The sequence below is a fragment of the Trachinotus anak genome, unplaced genomic scaffold, assembly GCF_046630095.1.
Source record: "Trachinotus anak isolate AG129_WGS33_773 ecotype Australia unplaced genomic scaffold, CSIRO_AGI_Tana_v1 ptg000003l, whole genome shotgun sequence".
In the NCBI taxonomy this organism is placed as follows: domain Eukaryota; kingdom Metazoa; phylum Chordata; class Actinopteri; order Carangiformes; family Carangidae; genus Trachinotus; species Trachinotus anak.
In genome coordinates, this window is record NW_027273854.1 from 21,162,666 (window position 1) to 21,183,695 (window position 21,030).

Consider the following 21,030-nt stretch of genomic DNA (forward strand, 5'->3'; position numbering starts at 1 on the left):
CTGTATTTTTACATCCTGGGAACATGAATCAAATTAATCACAAGAAATGTGTTTCTACTGCCATGTAAACACAATAAAAACACACTTTAAACACCATCAGCAAGGAAAAACAACGCTGAGATTCATTAGTGTCCGAGCTAAAGTTGGCATCTCAATCATAATATTGTTAAATGTAATTGAAAGAACAATTTCATCTAGCTATTGGAAATGTATTCAACAAATGCAAGGTCCCAAAGTAATTTTTAAGCACCCAGACAATGTGTAAAAAAAAAAAAAAAAAATGTTACAAACCTCCATGTGATCCCAAATGTGGGGCGAGGTGAGGGGTAGGGCCATATATCCAGGGCTGGCTTGGCGTTGTAGTTGAAGATGGGCACCTCTCTGATGCCCGCTCTCCTCGCCAGCCTCTTCAGGTCATCGTTCGGCAGGACGAAGATGCTCTTCTTGCTGCTCTTGGTGACAAATTTACGGTAGGACGGCAGGGCGGTGCCTGAGCGGGCCTTCTTGGATTTGGAGAACCTCAGAAGGCTGACTCGGCCTCTGGTGGAGTACTCTTTACTGATCGTCATGGAGCTGGTTGTTGTTGGACCAGAGGCGGCCGTCTTTGTGTCAGTGACCGGAGGTTTGGTTTTCTGGGCGACAACTGGCCCGGGTGCAAGGGAGCTGGGCTGGGTGGTGGTGGTGGTGGAAGTGGCGGTGACAGAGGAGACTGCGCTGCTCGCTGCTGGACACGTCACATCAGGCTTGGTAACGCTGCTGGACGTGTCAGTTGTGGTGGTGTTCGTGGTGACAGAAGTCTTCAAACGTTCGCTGCTGCTGCCATTGTCGGTGCTATTACTGTTCACACAGAAAGGGCTTGAGGAAGGAAGCTTCGCAGGCGTTGTCCCCTCACTGTCACCGAGAGCTTCTCCTTTCTCCACCATGTGGTTCTCTAACTTTGGGACTTTGAGGGGAGGTGGGTGAAATTTGTCAGACGCATCGTTCTGCGACAGGTCTCCATTCATCAGAGACTTTACCGGCTCTCTCTGAGGCTCCTTCATGTCACCTTGGACTTGAGTGGACGGGTCTGAATTGATGTTTGAGTCTGCAGTAGTGCTGACCACAGTCTTCCCATTCACCTGCACTGGACGGGTCTTGTTTTGGTCCAGCTCCGTGCTCTCTGTGTCGCTCTGTGCACCGCCTCGCTCCATCTCCTCATACCCACGTTTCTTAGCATTCTCTCCCACTCGAGCCACCTCTGGCTTCTGTGTTTTTTCTTTGCTTCCTATTGCCTCTGATATACAGTTGTTTTTACTGTTGAGCTCACTGTTTGCTAACGATTCTCCATTCACCTCTTTGTGGGCCATGGCCTCCCCTCCGCCCTCCTGCACAGCTTTTACCTCTGCCTGTTTGCTGTGGTTGGTTGCTGTGGAGTCTGTTTTTGCCTCCGTCTGCTCCTCTTCAAATTCAAGCTTTTTCACCACTTGGTCTTTCACCTGTAAGCTCTCCTCCTTCTGTTCTGCTTTAACGCACGGGGTCACGGCAGACTGCTGTTTGCCTAACGTGGATCCTTCGGTCTTAACTCCAGAGTTCGGCTTCGTGGTCACCATTTTGGAGAGCAGCGTCGCCTGCCTCAGCCGCTCTAGCCTCTGTTTCTCCTCCAAGGTGAACTGTTTCACCCGGCGCTCCAGGAGCCCGTCCAGTTTGGAGGGTTTTACCTTCTTCTTATAAGCCGTGCGCAGCTGGAAGCCCTCGCTGACATTGACCACATCATAGTAAGCGTTTGATGCAGCAATCTCCTCCTTCTTGGGCTGTTCAACGTTCTGGACGGGTTCTTCCCTTACAGGCTCCACAGAAGGCGAGGAGGGGTCTTTGTTTTCAACTTTATCTACAACAAAGAATCACACAGGTCAGTGGAGGATGGAAATATATTTAATTTCCACAAACAGCATCAAGAAAAATCAAAAAAATAAAAGAGAGATCATTTAATTTCCACCATTTACCTTTTTCGTGACTTGAGGCAACAGTTTCTGGGCAGGGGTCAACCTCCATTTTTTCATCTTCTCTCTTCTCCTCCACAGTTTTTTCCGCCTCCTTCTCTGTGGGTTTTTCTTCCTCTTTGGAGTTCTGAGGTTTGCAGTCATCCTCTGATGAAGTGCTCTGAGCAGATGCCTGCTCCTTTTCCTCATCCGCTGCATTTTGCTTCTCAGTTTCTGTCGCCTTCTTCTGGTTATTTGTACAAGCCGCTGTGTTTTCCTTGCTCATTTTAGCTGCTGTGAAGACAGCAAAAAAAAACAAACCCAAAACATTAGTATATGAGCCTAAACTACCAGTGGCAGAAGAATAAAATGAGGAAAACAAAAGCAGTACTAATGGAAAATAAGACCAGTTCAACCCTTACCCTCCAGTTCTTTGCGGTAGTTCACGTTTGTGTTTCCTGGGAGCTTTGGAACAAATCGTGGCACATGGGTCTTACTGACCCAGCTCCAGCCACCGTAACCAGTCACTCTATACTCCTCACCCTTCTGCTTCCACACCTGCATGGAAAAACAAAAATTATGAAGCTTTAAAATGAGGAATGAAAATAATTTCAAAGGACATTTTTACACATTTAAACTGAGAAACAATAGCACCTGTGAAACAATTTCAATGCTGAATGATTCACAGACAGGGCTATATCTGCAGTTCTCGTGAGGTATGAGGAAAGATGGTACTCATTAAAATGTAACTATGTTTTGAACACAACAGCTTGCATTTGAGAGCATGAACAATGGTTTTCAATCAGATAAATCTGAGCAATTGTACCTGATGAAGTTATTAAAAGTAACAACTAAACTGCTAAAATTTCTACTGTCTGCCACTAATAACAGAACGAATATTATTGTATGACAACAACAAAATCCACTTTTTTTTAAACTCTTTTTTTAATAAGATCTACTTTAAAACCATGACTGGTGGTGTTGGTAAAAGGGGTGTTTGTCTCTATGGCCACAGGAGCAGCTGAAAAACACTGCTGTTTTACCTGGTGTTTGATGGGGATGGTGTACTTCACCCACGTGGCCTGCTGCAGTGTCTCCTCATCTTCCAGTTTTTTCTCTCGCTTCTTCACCTTCTCTTTCTCCTCCCGCTCCATGGAGGTCATGCGATGTAGCCTGAGGCAAGAAAACACAAGATGTAAGGTACATGAGATCGGAAAGTTAGGATGCTTCAGAAATCACTGGTGCAGTTAGGTGCAGTTTAGTCTTTGAAAAAGCCCACAACATGCTAATGTGCTCTGTAATCAGCTGCTGTACACTTCCTGCAGCGAGGCTTCTTCCTTCTTTACCTTGTGTGTCCAAGAGAATCCTTCCACACAGGCAGCATGACGACTGGTTTGATGGCACACTCCAGTATGGCCAAGGCCAAAGCAAACTCTCTGGCTTTGCTGCACATCTGCACTGCTTTGTTCCAGTTGGTCCTGAGAAAAACCAGAGACAAACTGCATCAAACCACAGGGAAAACAACAGAAACTACCTCTTCTGTAAAGCTTAACCATATGTGAAAATGTTACATTAAGAAAAAATGGATTTTCACATTTTGCAACAACCAAAATGGCTTATTTTTGTATCCTTAAAGGAAGACTTCAACATTTTGGGAAATATGCTTATTCCATTTGTGGTTGACAGGAAGGTGAGACATCTCTCGTGTCTGTTCCGTAAATATGTAGCTGGAGCCAGGAGCTGGTTAGTTTGGCTTTGCACAAAGACTGGAAACTTTTAGCCTGACAAATCCAGCTTACAGCACCTCTTAATATCAAAATCTTAATACATTATATCCCGTTTGTTTATGCTGTAGGAGAACTGTTGTGTAAAAACTACATGTGTTGTGTAGCTGCCTCTCAGACACTGAAGCCACCTCAGGGGTTCACATGAATCTGATGTGAGCTGTACCTGTGCGACGCCCAGTTAGGATGCATAAACGGTCCGGGCACGTTGGTTTCCAGCTGGATGATGGTGAGACGCAGGGTGGAGACCGTCAGGCTCCGCGAACCGTAGATGGAGCCGTTCCATTTGAACTCGGATGCGGTGGTCAGGCTGAACTTGTGGGACAGGTGGCGTCTCTTGTCGTGGTCCTCGCGGTGCTGATGTTTGTTGAGGGCCAGGACGTTGGTGCTGTACTGGTTGTGGTAGACCCTGTACTTCCCCTCCTGACCCAGTTTAAACAAGCTGTTCAGATTCACCGTCAGGTCTCTTTTCAAGAAGCTGAGTCGTGAAGATTCGCCGTCTGAGCGTACCGGGGATGACTGAAACATGATAGGGAGCAAAAACTGAGGCTTTGATTACGAGAGGTTTTACAGTTTTTGATACTGATGCTGATCCAATAACTTACAACCTTGGCAACGCAGCGTTAATGCTAATACCAGAACTTCGCTTAAACAAAATACTCAATACAAGATGGGCACAACTTAGCCAGTAGTAAAAGAATATAAAGGATCTGTTCTCTCTTTTCTTTAATTTCAAATAGTTTTCAGTCAAACAGAAAAAAGGCAACATTTTTGTTGTAAATCAAAAACAACAGCCGCACTCACCTCTTTGCTGCCTCTGGGCGTTTGGTTATTCAGTTCCTGTCCTGCTGCTCTCGTCCTGCCACCCTTGACCCGTTCGTTGTACTCCTCTGTCATTCAGAAAGCAGATACACCGTGAGTACAACCACAAACTCAACGCTGATTCAAACTGTCATTTAAGCAAAACTGAACTGAAGTCAGTGTTTATCTACTTTCTGAGCACGAACGAGGCTCTCTCATGTTTACCTGCCCCATCCTGGCTGGTGAAAGAGGACTGAGAGGACCGGTCAGCCAGGTCTGGTGGGTCTGGTTTCCCGAGGTTCCCAGATCCAGAAACCTGGCTGCTGCCACCACCGCTGCTGCTACTCGCCTCTGGCTGAGACGACAACTGCTGTGGCTGATCTTGGTTTGATGCCTGTGAGTCATCAGGGTGTGAGACTTCATTGCCTGATGCTTCTTTAACATCCTCATCTAAAGAAAAAAAAAACAAGTTAAGAAAGACTGAATTATGGAATTATGGCATAAATTGAAGTATTAGAGATGCTAGCAGTGAGGTGGAATGACATTCTTACAGCCAACATGCTGTTGAGCAAAGATGGCAGCTGTGTAAACCAAAAAAAAAAAAAAGCAAAGAAGAGAAGTACAACGGCTGCAAACAGGAAAGTCTCAACACAGCTTGTTCAGTGTATCATGTTAGAACACGACCAACAAACTGTTTAAAAATAAAAATCTTTAGTGGAATATGAAGTGTTTCATCAGTCTAGCTGGGCCTATAAAACCAAACCCATCTTGGGCAGGAAAAGCCACACAAATCCAAAATAAGCTGTGCACTTGCTGCAAAGCCAAATTAAGACACCAGCTCTGCCTTTGGGTTGTAGCAGGAGAGAGTCCTGCATATATATGCAGCTCTTTGTTGACAAGGTAGCAGGTGGGGCTGAGAGCCCAGGCAGAGAGCCCTTTGTCTGAGCAACAGAAACCCACCCAAAGGGCCATAAATTGGAATGAGAATAAGGAGCCGGTTGTGACAGACGTGGCGTGGTAGCTGCTGCCAAGGACGCCGCCTACCACAGTGCCAAAAGTCTGCTTTTCAGGACCACGAGTGGAGGAGACGATATATAATACAGGACAAGAGACAAATGCGGACATTTTGCCACCAAAGCAGCAGCTGAAGGCAGCAGCTTAAGTTTAGTGCAGGAGAAGGACAAGGTGAATGTCAGAAAATAACCTGCAACAGCTTAAGGTCTCTGTGGATCAGTTACATCGAGGAGAAAATATCTTCTTACTATCTAATTAGATGTAAACTGAAGATAATGAAGAGATACTGTGACAGGAAGCTCCAAAGGATTAAGCTAATTACAGTCACTCAAGTGTTGCATAAAAGAGTAAATGCTTTGGATGAGCTGCTGAAAAAGAGAGGAGCATTTAACAGCCACAGCTTCAAGTGTATTGTCTGGTGTTTATGTCCTGGTGAAAGCACGGAGAGCCCTCCTTTACAGTGAGGAGCTGATGGAATTAGAAATTCAGCTGTTTCAGAGGAAACACAATATGTCCGCTAAGGAATAATGTATCATAAAGTGGTCAGAGACAAACACTAGCCTGTTTAAAGTCAACAAAAAGATAGAGAAAACAAAAATGTTTTCCACAGCCACAATAAACACAAACTGTCTAAAGAAATGCAAACTAAGACCAGTTTGTGTCGAGCATAGAGGCATAAGATGCTCTGATTCCCCTGGGATCAGAGCATCAGGTCAGACAGACTTTAAGAAAAATATCAAAACCTTGCAAACAGCAGTTATAAGGACAACAATTAATAGTCTCAATTCAAAGCACTGAAGCGCCTACAATCACCTGCATATTATGGCAGGGTTTCTAAAGATGGTGTACACTGAATTAAGTACAGCCTCCTCCAAGGTTCGGTGTTCAGCTTCACAATTTGCTAATTTATCCAAAACAAACCTCCTCGCGTCCAGTTAGCAAAAGCAATGACATCACATCTGTCCTTGTTTATTATTGACACCAGTGGCTGCTGAGTGAACTGCAGTCAGCTTCCTGTTTCTCACACTATTGACAAGACTTGTGTCAAAGTCTGAGAGTGACACAAGACAAATGAAGAGGGTGAAAAGCGCAGGGTGTGTGTAGCAGAAACCAGCACAGACAATGAGACAGATGAACATAGATGCACACGTGCAGCCCAGCAGGAGGGCGTGAAGTGCAGGGTAATGGCTGGACAGCGGAGCGGACGTTTGTCAGTGTTTGACTTTGAGCACCTGTCCCTTCCTGCTTTGCCACCGGAGGGGACTCCCCACTCTCCTGGCTCCTAGACTGAGCAGGCTCCATTTCTTCCTTTGATTCAAGGGATTCTGTATTAGGCACAGCTGAGTCCTGGGGGGCCAAGCCGGGGTTGGGATCAGACACGCAGCTCTCCTCTGCAGAAGGGGGAACCGAGGCTGCTGTTGTATGACATACATACACAAGGCAAACAGCACCAGCAGAGTCAAAATATCTTTTATCAGCAAGTCAAACAAAGGTGAAGGATGTTTTATACCAGATCATCTCAGAACAACAGCACTTCACAATGTGGTAAAGCTACACCTGCTGTTTCCAGCACTGTTGGGTCCGTTTGGTTACGTTAGGGGAAATGGCACGTAAGATGGACTTAGAGCTAGAGTTCACTTTTACCTTGGGAACCAGCATCTTCCTTGAGGTCTTTCTGCTCCTCCTGCTGTGAGGTGGACTCAGCAGCGTCCTCCGCTGTTTTCACTGAGCCCGTTTCTGCTTCGTTCTTTGCCTCCTCTGCTCGCCTCTTTGCTTCCTGTGCCTCCCGCCTGACCTTCAAATGCTCCATGATCACATCTACAAACAAGAGGAAACGTGTTCATTTTTCAAAATAAAAAGGCACCTATTACATATCCATGCAACATCTTGAAAGACCTGGCATTGGATGGGAACATTTAAGCAAATGGGAACACAGTGAAGACAAGTTCTAAATGAGCCTGAAAAACACTGTCTGCCACTGAATCAGAAATACACACACAGTTACTTCCGACAGACGACGGTGACGTCTTCACAAATAACAAAAAAGCTGCAAATTCTCACATTTGAGAAGTTGAAATTTTAAGTTTCGTATAAGGCTGGACCATGTGTGGTCAATGTAAGTGAGGAAGTAGTTGAAAAACAACTGACACTAGGGCTGAACGATATGCAAAAAAAATGTGTTTATTGTGACATATATTGTGAAGAGTCACGATTTCAGTGGGAATGGTAAATTTTGCATTTTTATTTTCACTGAAAAAAAATATATAAAAATGACGACAATGTGATTTGCTGGAGTCTGTACCAAACACACATGGTGACTTACGTCCAGCGGCTCTCTCTGCAGCAGCACTATGCTTCATTTACTTTTAACCAAGCAATTGCAGCTCCTGCGATTTGGATGTTGTACTTGGCAATGTTGTGATTTCAATAATATTTAGATGAATTCTTCAGCCCTGACTCACATCATCGGGTCTTCATTTACATCCTGCCAAGCGTCAGCTAGTTTCAGCCCTTCACGTATATAGTATGACGTATACAGTAACTGAACTATTATGAAACAGTGACTCTTGCCTGCGGGGGCATTACTGGTGATTCACTTCTAAGTAACTACTGTTTATCTAAAAAGTTGCTAGATTTTTCACTCTGTGCTTTTTTGAAAAAAGTTACCAAATCTAGTGACAAATGTCAACACTGCAGGCTATAAATGCTCACCTAATAGAAAGTGGTAGTGCCAATTCATTTTGGAAAGAGCACCAGCCAACGGGGAAACCCCAACACTCAGCCGGCCAACCAAAGGTGTAACTGCAAGACTCATCCATGTGGCATTGAGGTGACGGATGGTGCAACTTAATCATGCAACTCTATCACTCAGTCACTCAGTCATGGACATTTGTGTTTACAGGGCTGGCCCTGCTTTGCAGTCCAGCCAAAAATAACAGAAGTGATACACAATCATCAATTAGTCAACAATCAATACACGTGTTTCAGCTCTATGAAAAATATTGAAGAAAAGCTTCCTGACATGGCAACTGGAGCGGAACACAGTCCTGGGATAAAATTCCACTTTTCAGATGGAGATGACCTTTTACTCGTCAATATGACGACAGAGTAAATGTATGAACTTGGTCTTCGATGCTAAAATATCCAGAATATATAATTCAGCACTAAAGAAACTTCCATCATCACAGACCCTAGACATGGAAGATTTTCTTTCATGAAAAGGCCAAAATCTCCAGAGAGTCATGTTTCATGACTACAATCCTCACTGGGACTAAAGCTGCGGTGTCCCCACCAGCTCAAATGAAGGAAAGAGAGGTGCAGCAGCAGCAGCAGTGGGCTTTTAACAGATGAAAAAAAAATTGTACCAATACCCATAAATCAGTTATGATGGAGAAAAAAACTGCAATGGCTTCACAAAAACATCTTCCATTTTGGGCTGCAGAACACTTCTTCAAACCTCCAGCTTTTGAAAGAATGCCAGAGTCACATCCCCAATAAAAAACACACAGTACCCTGCTCCCTCTCTTGTTATTGGAATCAGGCATTTTGATGACACACACAGGAAAGCTGTTACAAAATCAGACAGATCTGGCAGCCTGTCAAACAGAAGCGGAAACTGCTGGCATAGTAATCGAAAGGCATCTAACCGCTGTGACTCCTTGGAGGAAGGTAAAGGGGGGGAAACAGTTGCTTGTTGTCTGACAGAGCATGAAGCAGGAAGAGAAGGCAGCACCTAACATTTGTGTGCCAACTGCCATCACAGCAGAGCACTGCTGCCCGAGCGGAGGACATGCATGTTATCTGACGGGCTGTTTCAGACTGTAACCCTGCAGGACACAAACACACAGATACACGCGTTTGCTCTGGAGTACATCCTACTCACAAGTACCACAACAAGACGATACTGCTTCAAGGTTCACATTTATCTCTATCGTGGGCTGTGAAGACAAAATCAAACCGTTACCGTTGACAGCAGTGAGGTAGGCTTTATTGTTTCCACGGGCTTTGTGGGTTAGGTCCTCTGTGATGTCCATGTGAGCTTGGACTTCCTCCTTCATCTCCTCCAGAGTGGCATGCAGGTCCATCTCCCAGTACTCTTTATCCAGGCACTCCATGAGCTCCTCCAGCTGCGCCTTGGTGCTGTAGTACCAGATCTTCTTCTTCTTGTCCTCCCCATCCTCTTCACTGGGGAGTGAGAACAGGATACACTCTTAAATATCAGAACAAACCAGCCTATTTTCTCTATAACTTCACTGCAGGGGATGGTTACAGCACAAATGAGCTGAGACAATATAAACACATTCACTGTGTGGCACAAATTTAGAAATGTATTCATTTATGTAACATAACTGGTGTTGCTAAGGACCTTGTAAATTTTGTGTCTTAACTTTTATTAAAGGAACCTTAATGTCTCTTCTTTGAGTTGGATTAAATAAACTCTGCTGAGATGTCTGTACTGAGAAGGATGTACAAACAAGCCAGAAAAAAATCTGTTTCCATACTAGAACTGAATTGCAACAGCAACTGATTCATGTATTATGACACTAGCTACTGGAATTTGAGAAGAAATGAAGATAATCAGGCTCAGAATAAAACTGAGTCCAGAATGGGTTAAACAGTGACTTGCAGTAGACTGCCCATCTACTCTAAGAGTCTCATTAATATTCTGTTGGTGCACAACAGTTCAGCTCAAGGACTGACTGCCTGTTTTTCCCCCAAATCAAAAACAATAAAAGGCTCTGTCAAATACTGTCTGACAGTAAGATGAATTCAGTCTCTCATTTGTAAAGGCTACGCTCAAAGAGAGCAGAAGTCGGGGGTGCGGGTGTGGGTGAGGGGGTGTTCAGGAAAAGCATCAGTGTCAGCACAGATAAAAGGATTGGATTTCATGTCTCCTTTGTAATCTGTAGTCAAACAAATGACTGAGTTCATGAAAGCATGTTGTGTTCTTCGCGCCAAATGTGTCTCTGTAACTTTCAGTTTCACTTTCCAAGCGGTTTCACTATTTAGGCTGGGACAGACACACACACAGACACACACACACAAAAAGTATTGAAAAAAGTCTGGTAATGTGAGATGACTGTATTGAACTGTTATTAGTTCACCAGTGGGGGCCTTTTCATCATACAAAGGGTAAATGTGTATATAGCTTCACAACAACACAAATTTAAGAGATTATTGTATTTAATAAGTCTATTAATGAATATTTACATGGGCCATGATGAACTATGTGGCTGCTACTTTTTTCACTGCTTCATTACTGTGGTGACACGTTGGATGTTTTAAAGCTTGTGACCTCGGATCATAAAATACACGACTAATCATCATACAAACTGAACTGTGGGTATAATCCACCTGAGGGCTGAGTGATGTCGCTGAAATCAATCGGTATATTGGTATATATTAATATATCAATATATACTGCAACACTGGACAACATATATGCAAAAGTACATGTAAAATAATTATTTTGATGTTCAATGCATTAAAACGTGCTCCCATGTGATGTAGCACATCTGTTAATGCTCCTCACACATGTAAAACAAACACCTCAATAATTAATTAGTTATGTTTTCAATCCATCTAAATGCACTGAAGTAGAGTTGAAAGCAATGATAGAGTCAATTACAAAGAAAAGAGGAAGTTATAAACGAATTTGTGAAAAAATAAATGGCAGGGTATACATGGGTACCCCGGGGGAATCTTATAACTGTTTAAAGTGGAGGTCACAGCCCTTCTGCAAGTATTTAATTATCCTCTCAGTGAGAAAGACCATCCTATAATATGGTCAGATGCACTAATCTCCGAGACTCCCAAGGAGGGGAAAGAGCCTACAAACGATGAGTTTGCTCTGCAGTGATGAAAGACACTGAGTAAAATAATGGCTAAAAGAACCCAGATGTGTATTATTAAAATAACGGGGTCAGACAGGTTTTATACCTGGAAGACAGGGAATAAATAGTATTAAACAAACCCTGAATATAATGTCAGTGGCACCAGAAAAATGACCTTCAATGCCTCTGTGCTTAGATGCTGAGGAAGCATTGGCTAAAATACATTGGCTGTATTTGGAAAATACTGTTAAGAAACAGGGATTTCATTCAGAGTTTAGTAATCTGGTTAAAGTACTCTATTCCACACCACTGTCATGGGTTTGAGTCAGTGGGTATACGTCTGAACAGTTTAAAATGAAAAAGGTGGCGCAGACAAAGATGTCTCGTATGCCCAATAAAATTTGCAATGAGGTCAGAAGCGCCAGCAGAAATGCTAAGTTAGACTCCTAGAATATATGGAATATAAGATGGAGGAGAGGAGGATCACATAAAATATTGTTGCACTTCCAACACTTTTGAAAAGTTTGAAGGATTTTAAACAGTGTCGATGAATCCAAATCTGAGGCTATATGGCCGGTGGGTAAATGGCCGTCTCAGATGGATGAAGACCGTCTCAAAGGATAAGGAGGATAAAGAGCACGAGGATTTGGGCATCTTGGCATTACGATTAAATTCACAGTTGAACACAGCAAATTGTAGTAGATTAAATGCTCAAATATGATCAGATTTGGCACAATGGGAAATTCTCTCATTATTTGTATATTTAAAACAGTTAGGATGAATCTGCAATTGTATCTTTTTCAGTCATTATCCATCTGGATAGTATTGGTCTTTAAGATGCTTGATGAAATGGTTTCCACATTTATATGGCAGAAGAGGAAACCTAGGATTAAACTGAATCCATTATCTTACCCAATTTTAAATTATATTATTGGGCAGCACAACTTTGTGGAATGGTTGAGTGGCTAATGCAAGATGAGGAGACGAATTGGCTGGGAATAGAAAATAATTCATGTCCACCAGTGTTTCTTGAGACACTGCCATTTTTTGGAGAAAAAAAGTTGGAGAAAACTTGAGATAAAGAATAAACAAGTGAACTGTACCCAGAAAGTCTTGTCACTGGTGAGAAAAAGGAAGGAAGCACCTTTGACAAAATGAAGAGCAATGAAGATTGCAAAAAATGGAGGTCAGGTAAAATAGATGCTAGGGTTAGGGAGAGGGCAGGGGAAGGACTTCTTACAATAAAGCAAATGTGAATGAATGAGTGAAATGGATAAATTTGATTTATGCTACAAGGATTTTTATAGAATAGAGAAATTCTTCAATGTCACACAGGGAATAGAACATCCTTAAGTGACAACCCCCTTTTTCTAATGAGGATTATAGAAGAAAAGAGTTGAATGAAAACTACATGAATGTTTATAGTCCGACGTCAGGGACATAAAAGAGAAGTGGGAGCTGGAGATGAACGTTATTATCAAAGAAGGAAATTAAGAATTAATTATTTCAGAACTCCTCCAGTCTGTATCAAAGTATGACGGAAGTAAAACGCATATGTGCTGGAGGGACCGTGAACAAGTTGGAAATCCCCCACACATTTTTTGGAATTGTCCAAACTTGAGGTCACACTGCGAAAGCATTCGTACAGAAATACTTTAAATAGTGATTTACCACTAGACCCATTGTATAGACCCGTTGAGGGTCCTCCTACTTACACAATAATCCTTCTGTTTAGGAACCAGTATTTCCTCTGGTGCCGGTCATATCCAATGGGCTCCTGGCGAATGTAGGGCTTGTTCTTCTGCGCCTCTGTGAAACAGTCTGTGACACCAGGCACCTTGTGTGCTACACAAATCTCACACTGCCACTCGTCCTCTGGAACTTCCTCCAGTGGTGGTTTCACACACTCCAGGTGGTAGACAGCTGAGCAGGTCTCACAGCACAGCAGGTCACCCAGGCGATGACACACACGGCAGTGATCGTCATACTGCATGCTGCCGTCAGACATCAGCTCCTCACGGGCGATGTTGGTGGTGAGAAACTGGTCCACCAAGAACTGTAGCACCTTGATCTTACTCTCAAGAGGTCCGTAGGGATACTCATCCACTTCCTGGTAGGGAAGGACATGATGGTACTCCCTGTCGCTCTCACAGTACGCCCGCAACACCTCAGGCCATGTCATGCCGTCAATAAAGTACAGAGTGGAATTGACGCTGTCCTTGAGGTCAGCAGGGCCAAAAGTAGTGTTAGAGGAGTCCTCCTCCCGTAGGATGGCCTTCAAAAGGGAAATATGGGTCTCTGCTATTAAAGTGCACTGCTCCTGGCCTACCAGTGCTGCACAGAAGTCCTCAAAGCGGAAGGGGGAGAGACGCAGCACCGTGCTGAAGTTCCGTAGCACCTCGTAGATGGAGGTGGCATTGAGCAGCTCCTCGTTAGGCACCAGGAGATCCTCAGAGGTGTTGGGAAGCTCAAGAGAAGGAATCTCCTTCTCCTCAAGGATGGGGGTGCGAGGCCGGGGAGCTCGAACTTTTTTCTTCCCTGTGGGATACACAATAATATTAGTGAACAGCAATTAGACTGCTTACATCCATAGGCTAGAGCAAAGTGTGGAACTTATAAATATTTGTTTATGGTTGTATAAAAGGCCTGAGAGTCACACTTTCATAAATCACCTCGCTCTTTCTACTGTATATGGCAGTAAGCCTGCTTTATGCGCCCGTGTCTCCAACATTGGATGGTTGTAAAACGCATAATTTCTGAATGTAGTTGTAATTAACGTCATTTCGCCATTCAAGGAGACAAAATGTGACATAAATGTCAAAATGTTAAAAGGATAAATCGTACCCGGATGGGAGCAAAACTTTTCAGTGTGTTACTGTGGCTGAGCCGGCTCAACACATGGCCGGTGACATGATTAGCTAAGAGGGGCTGCCACATCCTCCCGCATCAAGGAAAACACTAGCTGTCCGGCTGGCTAATAACGTAAATGTTGGTCACATACACATAATAACAACTCTTTTCTTTGTGTTGCACCGTCAAAGATATTAACTATAATTTTGTGAAGCGTTTCGGGGTGATGAATTGAAGAGCTGACTGAGCTGAAAGCTTGTAAAAATGATGAAAAATGACAGGCACGCTAGCCAAGCTAAGTTAGTTAGCTGGCTTTTTTCCCCTTTCTCTTAACAATTCACTTCAGTAAATGACAAACATTTCATCCACCTGAAGAAGTGCTGAGGCTAGCTATAAACACATAAAGTTGTCGTTATCTAACATCGTCGGTCTGTCTTCAGGATGACAGTAGGCTGCATGAGCTAATTTCACTTGCTAACGTTAGCATGCTAACTGCTAAGTTATTCACTGAAATGCAACTGAATGATATTTTCCGAGCTGCATGGACTCGCAGTTATCCTCAAAATAAGTATCGATCATTTGAAAGGTGTGCTTTAGAGACAGTCTGCCAGGCGGTGAGGGCAGCAAGGTAAGCTGATGATACAGCTACGGATTCAATCCACCTGCAGTAGCATGAATGAGCGGACCGAGGCCTGTGTTCATACAGTGTGCATTCTCCATTTTGAACAATAACCTTACTGCTTCCTGCGCTGATTAAAAACAACCAGCTGCAACATTTCGGGATGCATTCTCCGACCCTTGCAGGGTGCGTTGAGACTGCGGCCACTGTCCGATCACAGTGTTTATTTACCCGGAGTGCTAGCGTGTGTGCTCTGGCTCCGAAAGCTACTCTCTGTGCAGTAGCTGGCATCATCCTCCACCTCCTCGTCCAGCACATCATCTTCAAGGCAGTCAGAGTCCTCTTTGAGGGCCTCATCCTCCTCGGACTGAGGTTCCTCCTCAATAAACTCTTCCTCCTCCGACCTCAAACTGACAGCATCGTCCTCCTCCTCACTCTCATGGTCGTCGTACACCACTGTTTTGGACGCAGCCGTCCGCCTTCCTCCACGACCCCCTCTGCCTCCTCTGCCACCGCCGCCACCTCTACCTCTTCCCCTGCCCCGTGTTGACGTGCCGGGTCCCCCTCTCTTCTTTCTGGCCGGCTTGCTGGTCTCCCTTGTGGGGCTCTCCTCGTCCCCGCTGTCCCGCAGTCTGGGCTTCAGGTTCCTCCTGGGTCGCAAGCCCCGGGCCGTAGCTGGGGACGGCTCCTCGGCTTGTAGCGATTTGGGCGGCCTGCCTCTTTTCCCTCTCATGATAGGCGAAATCTGTTATTTTACAGTCACAATTTTTGCGTTTATTTAGCCTACACGAACGCGAGCGAAAGCGGTACCGCCACAGAGCTGGACCGGCGGGGGTTCAGACGGTGCAGTAACCCCGAGATAGCCCTCAGTCTGTCCGGGTGTGAAAGCTCAAAATGTTAGCCCGGCGTCCCGTTTGGGTTCGCCCAGAGCCGCCATTTTTCTTCTTCTCTGCCTCCCTGGCTGAACAAACAGCAGGCCCTCACCAGAGGAGTCACGTGATTAGCTGATACTACTTGCCCAGCTCAGCGGCAACAATGACCGAAATGACAATTTCTCACAAGAGGTTTCATGTCTGAAGTCAGACTCGACTGTCATTTTCTAAGTAGGCGGTTTCGTTGTTCATCAGCTTTGTGCTGGGTCCTTGTTTTTTACAGCTCATAGCTGTTTCCAGAGGTTATAGACGGTAGTAGACACCAGAGTTAGAAAGATAATGAAATGTTAAGAAGATTAAAAAAACAAAAAAACAAAAAAATTATCTTCGGCTGCACATGTTAAGCACATTTTAGCTGTAAAGAATCAAAACACATGGAGTGTATGTGGAGATCGGATCATTTTACATTATTACATTATATTAATGGATACATTAACCTCCAAGAAGCAAAGATTGAGCTGATCAACTCTCCATTATAGTACACAGGTAATCGATAAATACTATTGCATCATATTTTATTTGTTTAGCATATTATGTGCATGTAAAATATTATTCTCCAACAGCTGTCAGTACAATGACACAATAATACCCCTGAACGGAATAAAATCAAACAAATGCAAACACTCACTCACTGGAGGGTTCATTGATTTACAGTATTTGTTTGATACAGTATTCATAAACACCTGAGGCTGCAGTGCTGGTGAAACTCCTTTGCGACTTTTAAGTAAAGTGAGGACGGATTCACTCCTATTTTAACTTCTCACCGCTTCCGGTGCACAATTGTTGGTTGTTGTGGTCATAAATTGAACAGATTTCACATCGCACACAGATTACAAACCTGATATAATATTGACTACAAATTGCTCATATATGACGCTTATTAGTGTGAGTTGTCGTGGCCGAGTGGTTAAGGCGATGGACTAGAAATCCATTGGGGTCTCCCCGCGCAGGTTCGAATCCTGCCGACAACGAAATATCTTTATGTTTTTCTTTTCCAGATGAAAGTCTTTAACCCGCTGTGCTGAACATATCATCTCACCGCAGCTCCACATTTACACAGAACGGTCACATTTGCGGTGGAAATGTTGCGTTCAGGTTATAGAAGCAGCACTGGAAGTGAGTGGATCTGAGCTCGGCGGCTGGAGTTAAAATAAGGAAACAGTGCCCTCTATTGTTCAGCTGGGCGACATTGCTGGGACTGCTGGGATTTTATTTCAAGAGTTCACATCCAAAAATCTTACATTTCAACTGTTCGTGGGTACTAGGCTTTTTTTTTTTTTAAGGCAAATCTAGTTTTGAGTCAAAATAGCTAAAAAAAATTTCACACACTGGTTCAATTGTCTAATATTCAACAAGATTGAAAACACTGCACTAAAGAAATACAGCAGCAGTTTATACCTTTTAAAAAACATTTTGTATTTACAGTCATGTTTTGTCACGATCGGTCTATATGTTAGATATGTTTGATATCTAGCAGTACTGTAATGTAAAACAGTTTTTATTGTCTGTAATTTAACATTTCAGTAATACTGCCATGCATTATTGTTGCAAAGTAGGATTGTGTATAATGTATAGTATTTGATGTATTTTGTCTACATTTGGCTTGTCTTATATTTGAAAATTACAGACAAAACATTGATTTGATTTGGTAAAATAAACTGTGGGGATCAGCCAGTAGGTGGCAGTAATAAACCAAAAATGAGTGCACCGGTCTGAGGACAAAAAGTCATCTTAAATAGATTTGGATTGATCTTTAAAAAAAGTAGTTTGTCACAAAAGTTATTTCCACTATTTATTTTTGGAGTGTCAACATTTGACTGAAGCTGTTTTTTTAATGCTAGAGAGTGAAATGATTTAAGTGGATAAGCTCTCCTCCCACATGTCACCTCTCAGTTATGTGTACTTGTCTGACTTTAATGAGAAATTTGGCAGCAGCAGTACCAGACTGGCTGGGGTAGAAAGACTCCAGTGTTTGAAATATACGTGCTACTTGCATGAGGAGCAAGTTCAAATTGCCTCATTACAATGTTCTGACAGATTATGACAGGGAGACTCGGCAGAGTTTAGGCCCTGAATGCAGTTTCTGAATATCCAGATTGCCATCTAATGTGACCCTGAGAGTACCGTCAAAACAGCCAGAAAGGTCAGCATGGGACAGGAGTGTGTCAGGGTTTGTTTGTGCTCATCTCGTCAATCTGTTTGCTAGTAGGGTGTGGAGTGGAAAGTCTCAACCTTTGCATGCCAGATAAATGCATGCATTCATACAGTTGAAACGAGTGATCTGATATCAGACACCTACACAGGGAGACTGATTGTTTCCATGGGTTCATGATTTAATATATTAGATGAGAGAGTGAAGGTTACACTTTGCCTCGGTGGCAGACTGCTGCCCACTCAGGTGATATCCTTAAAAGCCGTAAGTGTGGACAGAAATAGAATCTGAAGAGCTCTAACGTGGGTTTTGAAAAGATTGAATCGGGGTTCACTTTTAAAGAAAGAGGCTGCATTTGTAAACTGATTAAAAATGTGTGAAGACTCACATTTAAATCCCTGATTCTTGGTAATAATAAACACTGTTACATTGTAATAAATGAACGCCAAATAAACAATGTTAAATATTTTAATACAAAATTATATTAGTTAATAGCTGCTATTTGTAACTCCAAATAACCTGTAGGGGCCCCTGGACACAGACATGTAAATGTCCCCTACCACCCCTCCTACATAAGAACAAGATACATAGGACGCGAATGACACAAAACGACTACAAATGTGTGTATCTTTGTGCCCACTGTCGTTTGTGTTTCTCTGTAGTCACTCTTTGCCACTTTTTGCTCATTTTGCATCTCTTTGTTATCGTTTTGTGCCTCTTTGTAGTGCATCTTCGTGTCTTGTAGTCATGTTCCGTCTCTTCATGGTGATTTTGCGTCTCTTTGTGGGGTTTTTTGTATCTTTGTAATCATTTGACTTACTTCCCAACTTTCCCAGAACTACTTCATTACTTCAAACAGAGGCTCTGGTCCAGGGGTTTCTGGTACTGTGCTGTTAGACCTGTTCAGTAATCGATCCATGATAAAGGTAAAGTTGGTAAGGTTGTTTTCATCCTCAGTTGGAGTCAGAGATGATGCACCTTGAAGACAGCAAACAACAGCAAGTATCTCCCCTTACCAAATCCAGACATCTTATTTAATTTACCTCAAATAATATCTGTCTGTGAAAAAATCATGTCAAACCGTGTGTGACTATAATAATGATGCTGAGGGACTGGCACAAACAGGTCAGTAGTTCACACACTAACAATAATCTTCTCAACTCTGCACGTAATGTCCTCCTCGCTTGCAAATCCTCAGATCATCTTAAAATGTCCAAACGCAGTGCAGAGCTGTGGGCTTTTAATGCTGGCCCGACGTTGTCGACTACTATAGAAGCACCATATGGCAAACAGCCTAGTCAAGCTTAAGAGGCAAAACCCCTGGGGCAGAGTTTGTGCTTTGGCCTTTCCTTGACTTTAGAAAAGCCTCCTACTATTATGAAAGACTTATAATTCTATATACATAGAGGACATCGATAAATATATTTATGGTAAGTAGTTTTATTTGAATTACAGCCTGTGCCACCAGTGGTCAATGGAGGCCACAGTGCAAAGGTCTCTCTGGGTTACATTACTGGTAAACGTCAGAGAGATGAATAGGAGCACTGGAGCAGGCTGATCTCTCTCATAACTAGAATACATTCCAGATGACAGGGCTAGAAAGAGGACAGCAACACTGATGTAACAGTGTCTGCTTAAGGCATTTGGTGCCAACAGTAAAGGCCGAGCGGAGCCAGTCTGGGGAGCAGAGCTAAAGTGGTACTCTGAGTGCTAAAAGTCAAAATGTGGAGCAGACGGTGCACCAGACCATGGCTAACGTGACGTTAAAGACCTCACTGGGCTGCAGCAGAGTGCTGCGTGCAGAGCACCCCGCCGGGCTTCTCTTCAAGAAATGAAATCGTCAGCTTCCTCTTCACTGCCTCTCCTGATCAACTGACACATGCACATCATCTGCACCTCGACAGAAGGAGAGACACATTGGATGTGTTTCATAGCGAAATGTGCCCTGATGCACTGAGTTGGCGTTCAGTTAAAAGCACGCAATGACTCACCGTTACTTCTCTGGTGTCTAGAAGAATTCCCTTTTGGTCATAGGCTGCTAATTTTGTAAATATGCAGATTTGCTGTGTATTTTTTTAGACTGTAGCCCATATGATTTAATCCAGCACAACATAGTCGGCACCATTTAACTATGTCTGGATCCCCTAAGGCTAGCATGTCAAGACGGATAGATCGCTTTATGGGCATTTGGGTGTTATAGTGTGCGTTAACCCATTTATTACAGGTCAAATAAGCATAGTGTAGCGTTTTGAATGGGTGTTATGAACAATTTGAATCTGGACTGATGTGACAACACAGTGTTGTATGTTGTGCTGGGGGGGGGCAAACCAGGATGGATGAGTGCATCTCTCAGATCCTGTTTTAAAGAGAGACAGAGCCGCCATCCGCAGATAACAAAACCATCTGTGCTTTCAAATGAGTTAACAAGCAACGACAATTCTGCCAAAAATCAAAGCCTGTCTGATATTCACTGTGGTGGTTGACTCATCACAAGTTTCAGGTCTGCAAGCTGATTATCATACTGCACTGACACGTACACTACAGTAAAAAACCACTGGCTGCTTAGAGGATGGAAAGATACATGAATGAATCTGAGGTTTTGAAAAAGGTCGACACTCGCGTTAAGTCAAGGACACAAAAAGCCTTCAACTCTGGGATTTTAGCTAATGATGCCTAATTTTAGCAAACTTTAGATATACGTGTTCCTATTTGCTTGTGTTGTGTTCGATGACATGACGCACAATTTGCTTGGCCAGAAATGAAAGAAAATTCATTGAGCCATTATCCTGCAGTTATAACTTGACCGGCGTCAAGTCAAAATAGTGTAGCATCAATTTTCTGAAGAAAATACTAGTACAGTCCCTTTCCTGTGAATAATAATAAACTACAGTACACAGTGTTACTGATGCAACAAACCCCAAAAGCAGCCTTGTCCTGAGAAAAGCAACCGCAAATGTAGAACCAGCACTGTCCCCACCAACAGGTGAAGAAAGTGGCGGCTGTTGAATATTTTTTCCACCACCTACAGGCAATGGGTGTTAAAGCTGCCGTTTTTGCTTTTTAATAACATTAAGTGTTTGAAGTTT

General features: G+C 43.3%; 1 protein-coding gene and 1 non-coding gene across 8 annotated transcripts in view; one reads left to right on the top strand and one right to left on the bottom strand.

Annotated features, from left to right (window-relative positions):
• bptf (bromodomain PHD finger transcription factor) overlaps window positions 1-16,388 on the bottom strand; it is a 29,217-nt gene extending 12,829 nt beyond the window's left edge. The window contains exons 1-13 of one of the 7 annotated variants that reach the window (XM_071474447.1): window positions 15,092-16,388; window positions 13,107-13,929; window positions 9,522-9,742; window positions 7,202-7,375; window positions 6,790-6,972; window positions 4,769-4,993; window positions 4,547-4,632; window positions 3,909-4,261; window positions 3,305-3,436; window positions 3,002-3,131; window positions 2,381-2,516; window positions 1,983-2,249; window positions 292-1,867 (exon numbers count right to left, since the gene is read on the bottom strand). In XM_071474447.1, the coding sequence (XP_071330548.1) occupies window positions 292-1,867; window positions 1,983-2,249; window positions 2,381-2,516; window positions 3,002-3,131; window positions 3,305-3,436; window positions 3,909-4,261; window positions 4,547-4,632; window positions 4,769-4,993; window positions 6,790-6,972; window positions 7,202-7,375; window positions 9,522-9,742; window positions 13,107-13,929; window positions 15,092-15,593 (4,808 nt within the window). In that variant the 5' untranslated portion in view covers window positions 15,594-16,388. Of the gene's footprint in view, window positions 1-291; window positions 1,868-1,982; window positions 2,253-2,380; window positions 2,517-3,001; window positions 3,132-3,304; window positions 3,437-3,908; window positions 4,262-4,546; window positions 4,633-4,768; window positions 4,994-6,789; window positions 6,973-7,201; window positions 7,376-9,521; window positions 9,743-13,106; window positions 13,930-15,091 lie in introns of all 7 variants that reach the window. The other 6 variants (XM_071474449.1, XM_071474446.1, XM_071474445.1 and 3 more) reach the window with 6 other exon arrangements.
• Window positions 16,389-16,681: 293 nt separating this feature from the next.
• trnas-aga (transfer RNA serine (anticodon AGA)) lies at window positions 16,682-16,763 on the top strand. Its single transcript has one exon. It is a non-coding gene; the product is annotated as a tRNA-Ser (tRNA).
• The last annotated feature ends 4,267 nt before the right edge of the window (window positions 16,764-21,030 follow it).